This window comes from Didymosphaeria variabile (genome assembly GCF_027946475.1).
Source record: "Didymosphaeria variabile strain IMI 356815 chromosome Unknown scaffold_2, whole genome shotgun sequence".
NCBI classification, from domain to species: Eukaryota; Fungi; Ascomycota; class Dothideomycetes; order Pleosporales; family Didymosphaeriaceae; genus Didymosphaeria; species Didymosphaeria variabile.
This window is the reverse complement of record NW_026611621.1, coordinates 205195-220527: the sequence shown is the minus strand read 5'-3', so window position 1 is coordinate 220527 and position 15333 is coordinate 205195. Positions and strand designations below refer to the sequence as shown.

Below are 15333 nucleotides of genomic sequence, written 5' to 3'. Positions count from 1 at the left end.
TATATCATCTTATTTCATTTTTGGGTTGTGAAGACTGCGCAAACACATCTAATCGCATGCACTACTCAGGCACACGCGCGAAAAGAGACAGCGGACAACACAAAAAGGAAAGATTGGGAAGGAAATATATGGTAGTTCGTCTTTGAATCGTAGACTCGTGAACCTCTCAGTGCTTCGCAGGGTAAGATATGTCCAACGAAGGCCCAGACCCATCCCCCATCCAGCGAATCCGAGAGAGCATACAAGACCGTTCGTGGGTAAGGGAGCGCATTAGTGGCGAGGAAGGACCGGGATAGAAGGCGGGATATGATGTTGACAGGATGATTTCGGAGTCTAATGAAGCGCAGCCCTTAGCACCCTAAAGAACCTTCCATGCCACGGGACCAATGACCAGGCGTTTGTTACCCATTCCGATGCACCAAACCGAGAACCCTCACTTTTGCCTCTCCGAACCGAGCGTTGTAGACATTTAGGCCTTGGGCTCCTCCGCGGCGGCAGCGGGCGCAGCGGGCTCCTCCTTCGTCGCCTCGGCGGTGGCGGAGGGCGCATCTGCGGGAGTGGACTCTGCGGGAGCCTCGGCTTCGGAAGAGGTCCAGAGAGTCTGTGAGTTACGTTAGTCTCCATAAAGTTTGTAGGTTGGTCATGGGCGCTTACCAAGTTGTCACGGAGAAGCTGCATGATGAGAGTGGAGTCCTTGTAGCTCTCCTCAGAGAGGGTGTCGAGCTCTGCAACGAAGTTAGCCATGCCAAGCTTTATTCCTGACTTGGTACGTACCGGCAATAGCGTCATCGAAAGCCTGCTTGGCCAGCTGGCAAGCCTGATCCGGGGAGTTTAGGATCTCGTAGTAGAACACGGAGAAGTTCAACGCAAGACCAAGGCGGATGGGGTGGGTGGGGGCCAAGCTGCTAGCAGCGACCTCAGTGGCAGCCTTGTAGGCCTCGAGCGACTTGTCGGCGGAAGTCTTGCGCTTGTCGCCGACAGCGAACTCGGCGAGGTAGCGGTGGTAGTCACCCTTCCTGTAGTGGAGGTCAGACTGGGTGCTCACAGTGCACCTAGTGGTGTTCCCGAGACTTACATCTTATGGTAGAACACTTTGGACTCACCGCTCTCGGCAGAGGGGATCAAGTGTTCGTCCAAGCACGCCAGGATGTCCTCGCAGATCTGGGCAAGCTCGGCCTCGATCTTCTGGCGGTACTCCTTGATGAGGCCAACCTGGGTCTCGTTGCCCTTGGACTCCTCCTTCTGCTCGATGGATGTGACGATTCTCCACGAGGCGCGGCGGGCACCGATAACGTTCTTGTAAGCGACGGAAAGGAGGTTTCGCTCCTCAACGGAGAGCTCCTGATCTGCGCCGGCGACAGCCTTCATGTTCTCGACCATCTCTGCAAGGCGGTCAGGGTGTGAATTTCTATGTTGTTTCTGGGATGCTTACCCTCATAGCGCTCGGCCTGCTCGGCCAGCTTGGCCAGGTAGACTGAGTCTTCGTAACCCATTGTGTTGTTGTAGGAAGATCTGATGAGAGACAAGGTTAGCAGATGGCAGCTGTAGAAGTGAGGCGCAGTCTATGACGACGTCACGCCAGCCAGTGTGCCAGATGCCAGTGTTGTGTTGAGTCTGTCGCAGAGAATGCCGATTAAACAGGCGATCGCTGCTCTCTATTGAAAGGCGCGCCAATTGGGACGTGCGGCGGGTGGCTGTTCACCGTTTGTGTGCGCGAGCAGCCGCACGCTACTGCAGCGAGCAGTGTTGTGGAGGGGTCGCGCAGAGTTTACACCAGCGTGGGTGCGTAAAAGGCCCTCTCTGCCTTGATATGCCACAGCGAGGCTCTTCGAGGCTGGCGGAAACGGCGGAGGCGGCGACTTGATGGCACTGGCTGGCGTGCGGCAAGGCGGCGTGGGAGCAAATTGCAGCCCGATCCGCGGCTTTAGAGGAGGGGGGGATGACGAAAGCCAACGCGTGGGTAGGTACTTACGAAAGGGAGTCGAGCGACAAGAGCCAGGTATCTGCAGAAAATTGGCGATCGGTGGTGCTTGGAAGGGCGGGACGGGTATAGGTCTCCTGTGGATGGTGGGCGGTGTTGATATGGAGTGGGGAGAGGTGAAGTTGAGGAGGTCAATGTGCTCTTGCCAAGACACGGCCGTGCCTACTCACAGCCCAGATGCAGAAGGGGCGCGCCTTCTCACACTGCGGCGATCGCACTGCCTGCGCAGAGACTGGTAGACTACTGCGTGCCGGCTCTACTGGCCAGCGCCAACAATACTACGCGATACCATCACGTCGTGCTCCGGTTATCGCCTTGCGTCGGCTGCCCCGCTCACGAGGCTGCCTCCCAATGAGTCCTGCGCTGCATTCACTTGCGCGGTCGCACGGCGCTGTAGCTGAAGCGAAGCCTCACTAAGCATTCCGAGACCTGCCATGCGCTGTCGTCTGAAACAGAGGCTCCCATACGAATATATTGACTTGTCTATGCGGGGTTTCACCTTCAGCCCTCCAGCTCTGTAGCGCTGCCAGGTGTGGACGCTAACACCTGCTACCATCAGAATGGCGAACACGAAAACTTCTTCTACATGTCTCGTCGCTTCGATGCATGATCTCCACAAGCATCCAGGGACCATGGCCTCCAAATGCAGACACATCACCCACGGTTGTTTCCGCCTGTCACCCAAATGTCACATGACATGACGCAGGCCCGTGCCCAAAGCTCCAACTCGCGCCAATGGCTCTCAAGCTCATCGAACCACCTCTTCCCCTCCCAAATATACCCGCATCTCGTCCAATTGCTCTCCCATCAACACAAACACAATGTTCCGCACTTCCGTCATCAAGGCAGCTCGCCTTCCCGCCACCAAGCGCTGCTTGTCTACCTCCATGCGCGCCATGTCTGCCGGCGACGCTGGCTCTGGATCTTCGCGCGCGGGCGGTGTTCGCAGCGGGTAGGACTTCTCCCTCACATACTCATTTGCGAATGGATATGCTGACAAGATCGTTGCAGTGACGCTTTCACCAAGCGCGAGACCGCAGCCGAGGAGATGTACATCAGGCAGGAGGAGAAGGCCAGGTCCGTCCATCCCGAGCTTTGCCATAGCTCTACACACTATCAGTCGATCCACTAACCTTTCGTCAGACTCCTTGCGATCCGCCAAAAGCTCCAGCAGCAGCAGAAGCACATCGAGGAGCTCACCAAGCACATGTTCGTTCACCCGTCTCCCGATCGCACCGTAGCATACTGACGTAACGCAGCGACGAGGTCACCTCGCAGGAGGGCGGCCAGGGCGAGCAGCCCGGACAGGGAGGCAAGCAGTAGACGTATATACTCCAACGAACGCCGATAAAGCATACCAGGACTGAGGAAGAAGAACAGGGCAGATTGCAACTGATTGTCAGATTCTGCATGGTGGCTCTTGTAAAACTAAGCATGTTGGTCTTCTCTCAATTGCGAAGTAGTCAAACAATGTATACTTGATCTACAAACCGGCTTGCAGACGTTTCAATGCCTCAGGCGTTTGCATTACGAAGGTCGTCACCCAAGACATACTACTGACCTCATCAACAAAGACGTATACCTCAGCTATACACCGCTTTCTGCGCCCATGGTCCATGCTTTGACTCACATATGGCGGTCTACAACCGGCTTCAAGGACTGTGGCCTTCACGTCAGATCAACGAATGCACGGCTAACAAATGCCGGGCCATCCTTCTCGGCATTGTTTTCCTTTCCCCTCGGCCTTTTTCCCCTACGCCAGCGTCCGAGCAATCCACATGCAACACATAACCCGCTTCAGTAGACGGCCTTATCTCCATGATGACGACTGAGCCCTCCTTACGTGAGCACATCGCCTCTTCGTAAATCGTATGCAACGTCCAATAAACCTGCAACTTCATGAGCAAAGTAAAGCGGAACCTCTTCCTAGATTACATTCTGCGATTCGTTCTCCTGGGAATGCTTCAATTGTATAATCATCCCACGGAGTAGAGGAGTCGGACAGGGATACTGAGCAAGTGCATCAACACACCCATAGCAGATCCAGATATGGATGTGATGCCGGTAGCTGAAGCACCCGTACCATGACCAATGACATGCATGCTTACTCGCTCGAGAAAAGAACTGTACAGGAGGGGCTGCGATCTGTGAGGCAAACCTCATGACCGTAATGTATTTACAAAGAGTTTTCACGCACCACCGCAAAGGATTTGAAGGACTAACGTGAAGGACTAACTTGCACGTAACTCACTATGAACGCCGTGCCTAGCACATGCAACACGCACACTCAAACACGCAGCATTTGTTGTACATCTCCACGCGCGCCTTCGTAGAATCCCTTGCAAAACTTCACCCAGCGTGTCCAATCCAATCCAATGCAATCCAATCATATCATTAAACCAATACCCTTCCCTTCTTGACAGACACACCAGCTACCCCTACCCACCCTTACACGTTGTAACTGACCTACGACACCCCCAAACCTCTCCGTCCGCCCGCCCCTAAAGCTCCGATAAAAGTCCTCCGCTGGATCACTCCCCAACCCACTCCACCCATTCGCACCCACGCGCTGGCCCGCCTTCTGCGCTTGGTCAATCTTCTGCTGCAGCTGCACGGCCCCCGAGTCGATGAGCTGCAGCTGCGCGAGCTGGCTGTTGAGCACGCGGACGACCTTAGTAAGCGGATCGTCAGGCTTGCCAGACTTGCTGAGCGTCTGAGATGTGGTGTTGATCTCCTCGATCATCTCGGTGAGGTCCTTGTTGAGCTCGTTGAGGCGGTCTTGAAGCTTCTCGGCGAGTTTGTAACTGTAAATTTGTGAGTTGAATTTTAATCTGAGGTGAAGGGGAGGAAGGGCAACTTACGTTCGCTCGCGCTCTTGGTCGGGGCCGCGCAGGCTGTCTGCTCTGCCGCCGACACCGTGGATCTGCATCATCTGGTCGATCTCCTTCTCGTACTTATCCAAGAAGTGGTCCAGCTCGGCCTGGTTGTCCTCGATGTGCGTCAAGTGCTTTTCCACCTCCTGTGCGTCACGTTCGGCCTGGAAGGTTTTCGAGTATAATTGCTTGACCTTATCCGAGTTCTCCACCAGTGCGCGGTCCCATTTAGCGACTGTATTGGCTTGGGCTTGGAACTCTTTCTGGTATTTGGACAGATCGGAAGCCCAACGGGTAATGATTTCGTCCATTGACTTGTTCTTGAGGCGCGATTGTGCAGAGGGTGCCGGACCAGCAGTGGAAGTCGCGAAGCCGCTCTTGGCTGCGTCTCCAGACGGTCCAGATGCAGCACCAGTAGCGGCGGTAGAGGTTGGGGCAGCAGTTGACGTCGCACCTGGTGCAGAAGAAGCTGCGTTAGAAGCCCCCGGCTTATCAAAGAGCGAAGATGCTGCTGTGCTAGTTGTCGTTCCGCTCGGTGCTCCAGTCGATGCAGCGGGCGTTGCGCTGGTTCCCTTGTTGAATAAAGAGAAGCCAGAGGTGGCGGTGCCGCTTGGTGCAGCTCCAGACGAAGATGCAGCATTCGAAAACATAGAGGGTCCGGATGTAGACGTTGGAGTTCCAGCTGTTGCTCCTCCAGAAGATGCCGGCTTTTGGCCGCCTAGTCCGCCGAACAATGATTGCCCGCCTGTCGATGCTGGCGCTGGAGTTGACCCGCCTGCTGAGGTTGCGGCAGGCGTCATACGACTGAACAAGGAATTGCCTGAGCTCTGAGTTGTCGCTGGAGTGGCACCACTAGCTGCACCTCCACCTCCAAACAAATTCGACATGTTGGCAGGTGTGCTACCCGTAGACGCTGGCGCTGATTGATCCCCACCAAGGCTCAATGATGGTGTCTTGTTTCCTCCTAAGCTAAGTGCGGGCGTAGCATTCGAGGTAGGTTGAGATGAAGCAGGTTGTCCAAAACCGAAGGTTGGTTTGTTTGCCGGGGTAGCTGCAGGCGTTGTGCTACCAAGACTGAACAAAGAACTCTGAGCTGTCGCTTGCGGACCTGCACCACCGGCCGGAGCGCTTGGCTGCGCAGGCGTACTCTTGTTCGCATCATTGGGCGCATTCTTATTACCAAAGCCACCAAAAGGGTTCGCGTTGCTCGCCGGTTGCGCGGGAGTCGAACTGGGGGCCGCGCTGCCAAAGATGCCTGGTGTGGAGGATGTGGATGCGGGTTTCGTAGCTCCACCACTAAACATAGACGAGGCAGTGCTTGCGCCTGCATCAGCCTGGCCGAATAAGCTCCTGCCTGGTGGTGGTCCTGCGGGTGTTGTGGAGGGGAGAGCGAAGGTCTTGTTGGGAGCGGGTGTTGCAGCTGGCGTAGACGATTCTGTAGTGTTGTTAGCATTCGCGCACTATTTTGATGCGACCCATGGCATTATTCATGATGTCAAACCTATCATGTCTGTCAATCTCCACGTACCTGCGGGTTTCATGAAGCCGAATGAGGGTGCAGTCGTCGCCGTGGTCCCTCCCGTCAACGAGCCAGAATTTCCACCGGCGGCTGCTCCACCAAATGGCGAGGGCTTCGCGCCTCCTCCGGCATTACCGCCAGCATTGCCAAATGAGAAGCCACCTGAAGCTGGCTGCGATGCGCCGGACGTGGCCTGCGTGTTTCCGAAGAGGCTAGGCTTGCTTGCAGCGGGCGTGCTTGACCCGCCTCCGAACAATGTGGATCCTGAGCTCGCAGCGCCGTTGCCGAAGAGGGTCGGAGTTGCACCTGGTGTGCTGGAGCCTGGGTTGTTATTCGCGCCGCCGAACAGACTTGATGTCCCGGGAGTCGCTGCACCGCCGCCAAACAGAGGCTTATTCGGCGTGCTGCTGTTGTTGGTTCCAAAGTTGAACGCCATGGTGCGTGGGTCACAGCTTCTGTTGCTTTGTGAGTTATGTGTCAAGGTTGAGCTGTCGCGGAGCTGTTTACCTGCCGTTGCACTACGAAGCGCTCTGTAGAGGTAGCTAAAGTCGAAGAAAGGAGCGATTGTAGAATCAAGTTGATTGGGTCCGATTGATTGGTATCAATCAAGATCGCGCACGGAATGTGAAATTATGGCTGATGCGACCAACCGCTTGCCTGCAGCGTCACTGTCGCGCTGCAGCTCCAAAGTTTGGATCTCCACGCGGAAAGCACGAACCAGGCTCGGTGAATTGTTCCGCCGCGCGCCTGCCTGGAGCTCTAGAACGCCCCCGCTGCCAACTGCCAAACATAATGCTTGCGACTGGGCGGCGTCACTTCTAGATTACGGCTTGATAGTCACACGTACTGCTCAACACTTCCCTGAGCGCTGTCCTCCTCTCCACCCTCTTCCCTACAGCAACTCTAGTGACGAGCACCCTCTATTCTAGCTATTGTCTAAGTACATTCCCCAATCAGTCGATATGGCCGACGAACTGGCTCCTCCGCGCAAGAGCATCGAGCTGGAGGACTCTGGCACGAAGGACTTGGGCAAGTATTGCGCTTCCGTCACAACCATACGTACCTAACCAATCCACAGCCGCAGAGTCGTCTGGTGACGAACACTTCTCCGACGCTTCTGAAGGGCGCCCTGGACAGCCCGACCGATCTAATGCCACCTCACCCATCCCTGTGACCCGTGTGGAACGTGTCGATGATGAGCCCAGCTACGGTGAGGTTCCAGGCACCGACGCCTACGAGAAACGCACCCAGGATGCAGTGCCAGATGAGGTAGAGATTGTTCCGGAAGGGCAGCGCAGCCGCAGTGCTTCTAGGGTCAGCATAAGTGACCGTCCGTATACCCCAGGAGGCACCCAGATTCCCAAGACCGTGGTGGAGAAAATCGACCCAGACGCACCTAGCCACGGTGATGTTCCCGGCACTTTGGCCCATGATCTCCGTGCTGCAGACGCTGTCCCTGACATTGTGCTGAAAGCGCCGCAGCCTCCAGATCAGAAACCCGAGGGTACGTAAGGCGAGTTTTCTTTCTCCCTACGTACGATTGACGGAAGAAGGGACGCCAACCGCCTCCATAAGCAGATCTCCCATGAGCTCCGACAACGAAGACGACGACCCCGACGACCAAGATGCCTCTGCGGTTGAGCACGATGTTACGGAAGGCGATGGTGCTGCGGAGGATGACGACGGGTTTGGCGACGATTTCGACGACTTTGAGGAGGGCGGGGAAGGGGACGATTTTGGGGATTTCGATGATGGGTTTCAGCAAGGCGAGGAAGACACCGAGACTACATTTGACAAACCCCCAGAACAGCCTTCTATACCCGCCCCTTCTCTGGGCCCTGTAAGTGAGAAATATTCAATCCTGGGTCTACAGCCTCCTGAAGTTCCTGTTCCACGGTGATGCATTGGCTGACGGGGAGTATGCGTAGCCTGTCCTTGAGTTCGAAGACCTCACCACCCTTGAAGATATTGCCATTGCCACACAACCTTACATTGATGATATATACCCGTCTCTGAAAGAGATACCCAGCATTGCTACGAACCAAGCCGCACTCCGATCGATATTTCTGTCGGAGCGAAGCGAATCATTATGGTCGCAGCTCGTTGCACCACCGCCACTACAACCTCCAGACTGGGTCCGTTCGCGGATTCGGCGACTGTTCCTGGTGTCGCTAGGGGTACCTGTCGACCTCGACGAGATTTTACCAGCATCCAAACAGAAGAAATTAGTGCTACCATCCATACACATCCCTGGCGAGAAGTCGCCGAGACCTTCAGCAGACAGTCGGAACGGGGCTCTGGGAAGGGTGAAGAAGGAGAATGCCTCCTCAACGTCGGTAGATTCGTCAGCATCAAAATCTGGGAAACGCAAAGGACCACCTCCGCCGCCCCAGTTAGACATCAGCTCGACGACCATGCTCTGCTCCACGACGGATGCTGCGCTTGGGAACTTCACCGACGAAGAATTGCAGGCGCACGTGAAACATTTGGAAGAACTCAAAGAGCGTGCCAACGAGGTGTTTGAGTACTGGCAGAAGCGTATGGAGAGTGCATTGGGTGACAAGGACGCTGTAAGCATGCATAGGGTTCCCGCGCTATCAGAGTGTACACTAACAACCTTGTCAACCCTAGTTCGAGCAGGTTATCGAGAGCTTGGTCGCCCACGCCAAGAAGCTGAGGTGAAGAGTCGTCGCCGAACTTTCTCCTTGTGGCACGAAGTTGCCGAAACAGCTGTTCAGGCCCAAGTGGGTGCTGCCAACCCACATGCCAACCCACACCGCTCGTGACAAGGACGGAGCAGGCATAGACCCAGGCAATGAACGGGGCTAAGGTGCAAAGCCACGTGTCGGCGAGGTACACGTGACGGGGGATTCACGGGCGGCATACGGCGCGACGCCGGGCATAACGGCTTCGTCTGTCTATTAGGTGGAGTCGGCTAGGAATCGCGATGCCGTAGCGGCTTGGACATGGTGCGAAGTGGTGTGGTGGGGCAGGCAGCACGGCGTGCTCGGTTCGATTGCAAGCCCCTCGTGGCCCTGTAGATACGAGGGCACGGCAGCAGGCTCAGGCGCTCAAGAAACGGAGTAGAGTTGAAACAGAACTGCATGCTGATCGGGAAGTCTCAATCTCCACGATGTGGTGTGTAGGCCGTGAGTGTCGATCAAACAGGGGCGCGTCACGCCGCCGGTGAAGAGGATGAGATGTGTGCGTAGAGGGCGTCGCGGAGCTGGGACAGCGGAATTCGACGAGCTCCCAAAGGGGGCCGACTGGCTGCACATCTGCCCGAGTCGAGGAGGGATCGCCTCCACGACGTCGGACGGAGAGGAGAGGAGCGGAACCCGCTGCAATCTCTCAGGAACTCAGGGTCTGGATAGCGTCACGACGGCGCCGCGCTTCTGCTGCGAAGGGTGCAAAGTGTGGACGGCTCGCCGGCCGTTATTTGCCCCCTCCTATTCTTGCAACAGCGGGCAGACGTGCAGCTCTTGCCGAGGCGCTGGGGAGCCCTCGATTGAATCGTACGCTGCGAGCGTGCCACGCAGACCGCCATGTGATCCGAGGGCATGCGTACATCTGTGCAGAGAGTCCGATGGGTCTGCGATCGGCTTGCCTGTGCATGCCTGTGAAAGTCCATGTCAAATGTCCCGTCCTGAGCGACCGGATGGCCTCAGCGCCCATTACATCACCGGGCGCTGCTGGAGACGCCCGTCGCGTGCGAGCAGCCATGCCAGGTGCAGCGCCATGGATTGTGGGATGCGAGATTTGACCATTGTCTAGCGGCAGCTCCTTTGGGCTCACAAAGCAGCCAGTCCAGTAGCCCCCGTCGTCCTGCGCCACCTGAGCGGAACGCGACGCTGGCAGGCAGGCTAAGCGGCAGCGTTAGATGGAGAGGAAAGCGCTCGCTAGGACCACTGCACAGTACAAAGATTATCGGCCGATCTGGCAACGCTGCTCCGCATCTCACTAACGCTCGCCTTCTGTTCTCTCTCCCTTCTGCCGCGAGCCCTGTTCGTGATTCTGTGAAGCAGGCTGCATGGTTCTGGATTGATCGCTTCCCTCCGTCGCCGCCATTCGCTGCTCTGACCCCTACCCCTAGCACCTACGCCAACCTTGCTTTCATACGCGCGGGGGCCTCCTGGCCAGAAACCACCACGACAGCCCTCTCTGGCGATCGTCCGCTACCACAATAACCGTCTTCTCGTTGGGCGACTCTAGCCTCATTGTTCTCACACTGTCGACGCAGTCGTTCGCGAGAGACTGAGCGTCCTACTTCTGTTCCCCATGCGCTGCAACTAGCCGTTCATTCTTCACTCGCATCAGCGATGGCTACCCAAACCTATACAGGGCTGTCAGCCTTTGTCAAAAACCTCGCACGATCGCACGACCCGGGGCTCGATGCCTCCTTCCGCGCCCAGATCGCCGCAAATGGCGCAAAGCAGAGTCCCGTCGTCCTTCCGGGCCCTGATTCCTCAGAGAAGGCTGCCCTCGAGGGAGAGCTCGCTGCCCTCGCTGCCCGCGTGCAGTACCTCGAGGCCAAGGCCAATGTCGTAGACAACCACACATTCCCCATGACGCCTGGGGAGCCCGCCAACGGACCTTTTCTGTACACTCCTTCCTCCGCTCCCGCCGCCCGCAACGGCGGCCCACCAGACCGCCGCGGATCAGAAAAGCGAGCCACCTGGGTCAGCAACTGGCTGGCCGCGAAGGAGTCCGGTGCCGACTCTGCTGAGCCTGCCGCCGCGCTCACCGAGGAGCAGCTCAACTACCTGCGGGATCACCTGAACAAGCAGGCCGACCAAATAAAGAACCAGCGCGAGCACATCGACAACCTGAGCGCCGAGGTCAACAAGCAATTAAACAACCAGAACACCGCATTCGCACATGGCATCGAGGATATTGGCGCTCTCAAGCGAGAGCTTGGAAAGCACCAGCAGGCCAACCTGGCTTTTCAGAAGGCGCTACGGGAAATCGGGAGCATTGTTACAGCTGTCGCTATGGGCGATCTGAGCAAGAAGGTTCTGATCCACGCGAAAGAGATGGACCCCGAGATCACACTTTTCAAGCGCACTATTAACCGCATGGTGGACCAGTTGCAGGATTTTGCTAGCCAGGTCACTTTCCTGGCCAAGGAAGTCGGAACCGAGGGCAGGCTCGGTGGCCAGGCAGATCTACCTGGCGTCGACGGTATTTGGGCCGAGCTTACTGATAGTGGTATGTCTTTGTTGGGTTTTGCTTTTTGAACATGGCTGACGCGCGAAACCAGTCAACGTGATGGCCAAGAATCTCACCGAACAAGTCCGTGAGATCGCGATAGTAACCACTGCCGTAGCGCACGGCGACCTGAGCAAGAAGATTGAACGACCCGCTAGAGGAGAAATTTTGCAGCTACAGCAGACGATAAATACCATGGTGGACCAGCTGCAATCCTTTGCAACCCAAGTCACCAAAGTCGCCAGAGATGTCGGCACCGAGGGCAAACTGGGTGGCCAGGCCGAGATCGCCGGAGTTCAGGGCATGTGGAACGAGCTCACAGTCAATGTTAATGCTATGGCTCAGAATCTCACAACACAGGTCAGAGATATCGCCCAGGTCACAACTGCCGTCGCTCAAGGAAACCTTACACGGAAAGTCGAAGCCGAGTGCAAAGGTGAAATCTTGGAATTGAAGAATACTATCAATCTGATGGTGGACCAGCTACAGCAGTTTGCACACGAAGTCACAAAGATTGCCCGAGAGGTCGGTTCGGAAGGTCGACTTGGTGGCCAAGCTACCGTTCACGGTGTCGAGGGAACTTGGAAAGATCTCACAGAGAACGTGAACGGTATGGCCATGAACCTTACAACACAAGTGCGAGAAATTGCCGAAGTCACAACTGCTGTCGCGCGTGGAGATTTGAGCAGGAAAGTCAAGGCCGAAGTCCAGGGCGAGATTCTGTCTCTGAAGATCACCATCAACACGATGGTTGACCGTCTGAACACATTTGCCCAGGAAGTGAGCAAGGTGGCTCGCGAAGTGGGCACAGACGGTATCTTGGGCGGCCAAGCGCAAGTCGATAATGTGGAGGGCAAATGGAAAGATTTGACCAACAACGTCAACACCATGGCTCAGAACCTTACTTTGCAAGTGCGAAGTATCTCCGAGGTCACTCAGGCCATCGCCAAGGGTGACATGAGCAGGAGAGTACATGTAGACGCAGAGGGTGAAATTCGACTTCTAAAGGACACTGTCAACGACATGGTCACCCGCTTGGACGACTGGTCGCTAGCCGTAAAACGCGTTGCTCGCGATGTCGGTGTTGACGGAAAGATGGGTGGTCAAGCCGATGTTCAAGATATTGATGGAAGATGGAAAGAGATCACGACCGATGTCAACACCATGGCCCAAAACTTGACATCGCAGGTGCGTGCTTTCGGCGACATCACTAATGCAGCCATGGAGGGCAAGTTCACGCAAATCACCGTGGAGGCATCTGGTGAGATGGACGAACTGAAGAGGAAGATCAATCAGATGGTGGCCAGTCTTCGCGAGAGTATCCAGAGGAATACTGCTGCAAGGGAAGCAGCCGAGCTGGCGAACAAGACCAAGTCTGAGTTCCTGGCGAACATGTCGCACGAGATCCGCACGCCCATGAACGGCATCATCGGCATGACTCAACTCACTCTCGACACCGACCTCACCCATTCGCAGCGCGAGATGCTTACTATCGTCCACAACTTGGCCGGTCAGCTCTTAACTATCATCGATGACATCCTGGATATCAGCAAGATCGAAGCGAATCGGATGGTCATGGAAGAGATTCCGTTCTCGTTACGAGGCACCATATTCAACGCTCTCAAGTCTTTGTCAACAAGGGCAAACGAGCGAAAATTGAACCTCGCTTACGACGTTTCGTACGACGTCCCTGACTACGTTGTTGGTGACTCCTTCAGGTTGAGACAGATTATCCTGAACCTAGTGGGCAACGCTATCAAGTTTACTGAGCACGGAGAAGTCAAGGTTACCATTTCCATGGCTGAAGATGAGCAGGATGCGCGCCAATACGTCTTCCAGTTCGCAGTATCGGATACTGGCATAGGAATCCATGGCGATAAACTCAACCTCATCTTCGATACCTTCCAGCAGGCGGATGGATCAACAACACGTAAATTCGGTGGTACCGGCTTGGGCTTGTCCATTTCGAAACGACTCGTCACGCTCATGGGCGGCAGGATGTGGGTCACTTCAGATTACGGAAAGGGCAGTGTGTTCTACTTCACCTGTAAAGTCCGTGCCGGAAATCCAGACCTGAGTGCCCTCCAACAACAGATTGCGCCCTACAGCAAGCACACTGTGCTGTTCGTAGACCAGGGCCATACCCGCTTCTCCGATCAGATCGAAGAACATCTGAAGATGCTCGACCTCGTGCCGATCGTGATTAACTCGATCGATGAAGTACCGGCTCCAGCCAAGCCTACTGCGGACATGGGCTTCGATTGCGTTATTGTCGACAATGAACAGACGGCAAGGGAGCTGCGGACTGCCGAGCGCTTTAAGTATATCCCACTGGTAATGCTTACACCGCGCGTGTCAATAAGCCTTCGCTCAGCCCTTGAAAACGGCATCTCGAGCTACATGACTACACCTTGCTTGCCAATCGATCTCGGCAACGCCCTCATTCCTGCGCTCGATGGGCGCGCCGCCCCATTGGTGTCGGACCACTCGAAATCGTTCAGCATTCTCCTAGCAGAGGATAACGCTGTCAATCAGAAGCTCGCTGTCCGGATCTTGGAGAAGTACCACCACCGCGTCACCGTGGCCAACAATGGCCTGGAAGCGTTTGAGCACATTCAGAAAAAGCGATACGATTGCGTTCTTATGGATGTGCAGATGCCTGTGATGGTAAGCGCGCCGCTCTTAGACTGCCTACTCTGTGACTAACGTGACTTAGGGTGGCTTCGAAGCGACAGCCAAAATCCGCGAATGGGAACGCGAAAACGCCATCCCGTCGACGCCCGTCATCGCGCTCACCGCCCACGCCATGGTCGGCGACCGCGAGAAGTGCCTCGCCGCCCAAATGGACGACTACCTCAGCAAACCGCTCCGTCAGAACCAGCTCATCCAGACGATCCTCCGCTGCGCCACCATGGCGGGCACCCTCTACGACCACGAGCAGCGCCACTCGATGGAGCACATGACGGCGCCCGACCTGTCGCTCCCGCAAGACAGCCACAGTCCCGGCGGGACGCCGTCCAAGGGCGTGCGCGGCAGGCCGCATATAGAGGCTAGGGGGTACACGGAGCGCGGGGGCGCCGCGCAGGGGAGCCCGTCACTGCTGGCGGCGGATCAGTCGGATCCTGTAGATAGAGTAAGTAAAAGACTGAAAAGGGGGTGGGAGTGTATTTAGAAGAGATTTGCTGATTCGTGGCTAGCAGCTTTTGCTACGGAGTCATAGCAGTTAGCAGCTGCGTGGGTAGGGTTGTAGTGTGCTGGTGTTGTGCATTGTTTGAAAGAAAGAAAGTTGGGTGGGAGAAGGGAGGGAGGGAGAGGTGGTGAAGAAGGTGAAGAAGCGAAGCAAGCGTTGTGCTGTGTGCTTTAGCGGATACCCCAGTGCTCTGTGTGTGTGTGGAGACGACCTGAAGAGGGAGTGGTGCGAGACGAGACGAGTGTTGTATCCGTACGGTACGCGAGAGATCATTTTATGGCGTCGCGTTGTTTTCTTTGGGAAGTTTTTTTTTCATCATTTCCTTGTTGCGCGCTCGTTACTTTCTTACCACGTATTTCTACCTGTTTTTTATTTTGTTAGAGGAAATACACGCGTGGAGAAGGGTGGGATATGTATGCATTTTTGGCGCTGGGTTTCTTTCGGTCGTTTTTAGGGGGGATGGGGTAGGATGGATAGGGTAGGATGGATAGGGTAGGATAGGATGGGGAGAATTTTTGAGGGCTTATGACCTATGCTACTGTCTTGGACAAGTGATTCGGTG

At 55.8% G+C, this 15333-nt stretch overlaps 5 protein-coding genes across 5 annotated transcripts; 3 read left to right on the top strand and 2 right to left on the bottom strand.

Moving 5' to 3' along the window:
- Positions 1-469: 469 nt before the first annotated feature.
- Positions 470-1493, bottom strand: BMH1 (14-3-3 protein; the record flags this gene model as incomplete). Its single annotated transcript, XM_056210588.1, has 5 exons — positions 470-601; positions 655-725; positions 775-1016; positions 1076-1382; positions 1433-1493. The coding sequence occupies 5 exons, from the start codon at positions 1491-1493 to the stop codon at positions 470-472; spliced, it is 813 nt and encodes a 270-aa protein (XP_056074061.1).
- Positions 1494-2802: 1309 nt separating this feature from the next.
- Positions 2803-3304, top strand: INH1 (ATPase inhibitor; the record flags this gene model as incomplete). Its single annotated transcript, XM_056210587.1, has 4 exons — positions 2803-2933; positions 2993-3058; positions 3125-3190; positions 3241-3304. 4 exons carry the CDS (start codon positions 2803-2805, stop codon positions 3302-3304), a joined length of 327 nt encoding a protein of 108 aa, XP_056074060.1.
- Positions 3305-4367: 1063 nt separating this feature from the next.
- NSP1 (FG-nucleoporin nsp1) lies at positions 4368-6809 on the bottom strand (the record flags this gene model as incomplete). The annotated part of the gene is made up of 3 exons (XM_056210586.1): positions 4368-4785; positions 4843-6289; positions 6383-6809. The coding sequence occupies 3 exons, from the start codon at positions 6807-6809 to the stop codon at positions 4368-4370; spliced, it is 2292 nt and encodes a 763-aa protein (XP_056074059.1).
- Positions 6810-7335: 526 nt separating this feature from the next.
- Positions 7336-9055, top strand: N0V89_001774 (uncharacterized protein; the record flags this gene model as incomplete). The annotated part of the gene is made up of 5 exons (XM_056210585.1): positions 7336-7402; positions 7452-7877; positions 7924-8213; positions 8302-8943; positions 9005-9055. 5 exons carry the CDS (start codon positions 7336-7338, stop codon positions 9053-9055), a joined length of 1476 nt encoding a protein of 491 aa, XP_056074058.1.
- A 1637-nt stretch (positions 9056-10692) lies between these two features.
- On the top strand, positions 10693-14753 carry NIK1 (histidine kinase osmosensor; the record flags this gene model as incomplete). The annotated part of the gene is made up of 3 exons (XM_056210584.1): positions 10693-11581; positions 11634-14248; positions 14298-14753. 3 exons carry the CDS (start codon positions 10693-10695, stop codon positions 14751-14753), a joined length of 3960 nt encoding a protein of 1319 aa, XP_056074057.1.
- Positions 14754-15333: the final 580 nt, after the last annotated feature.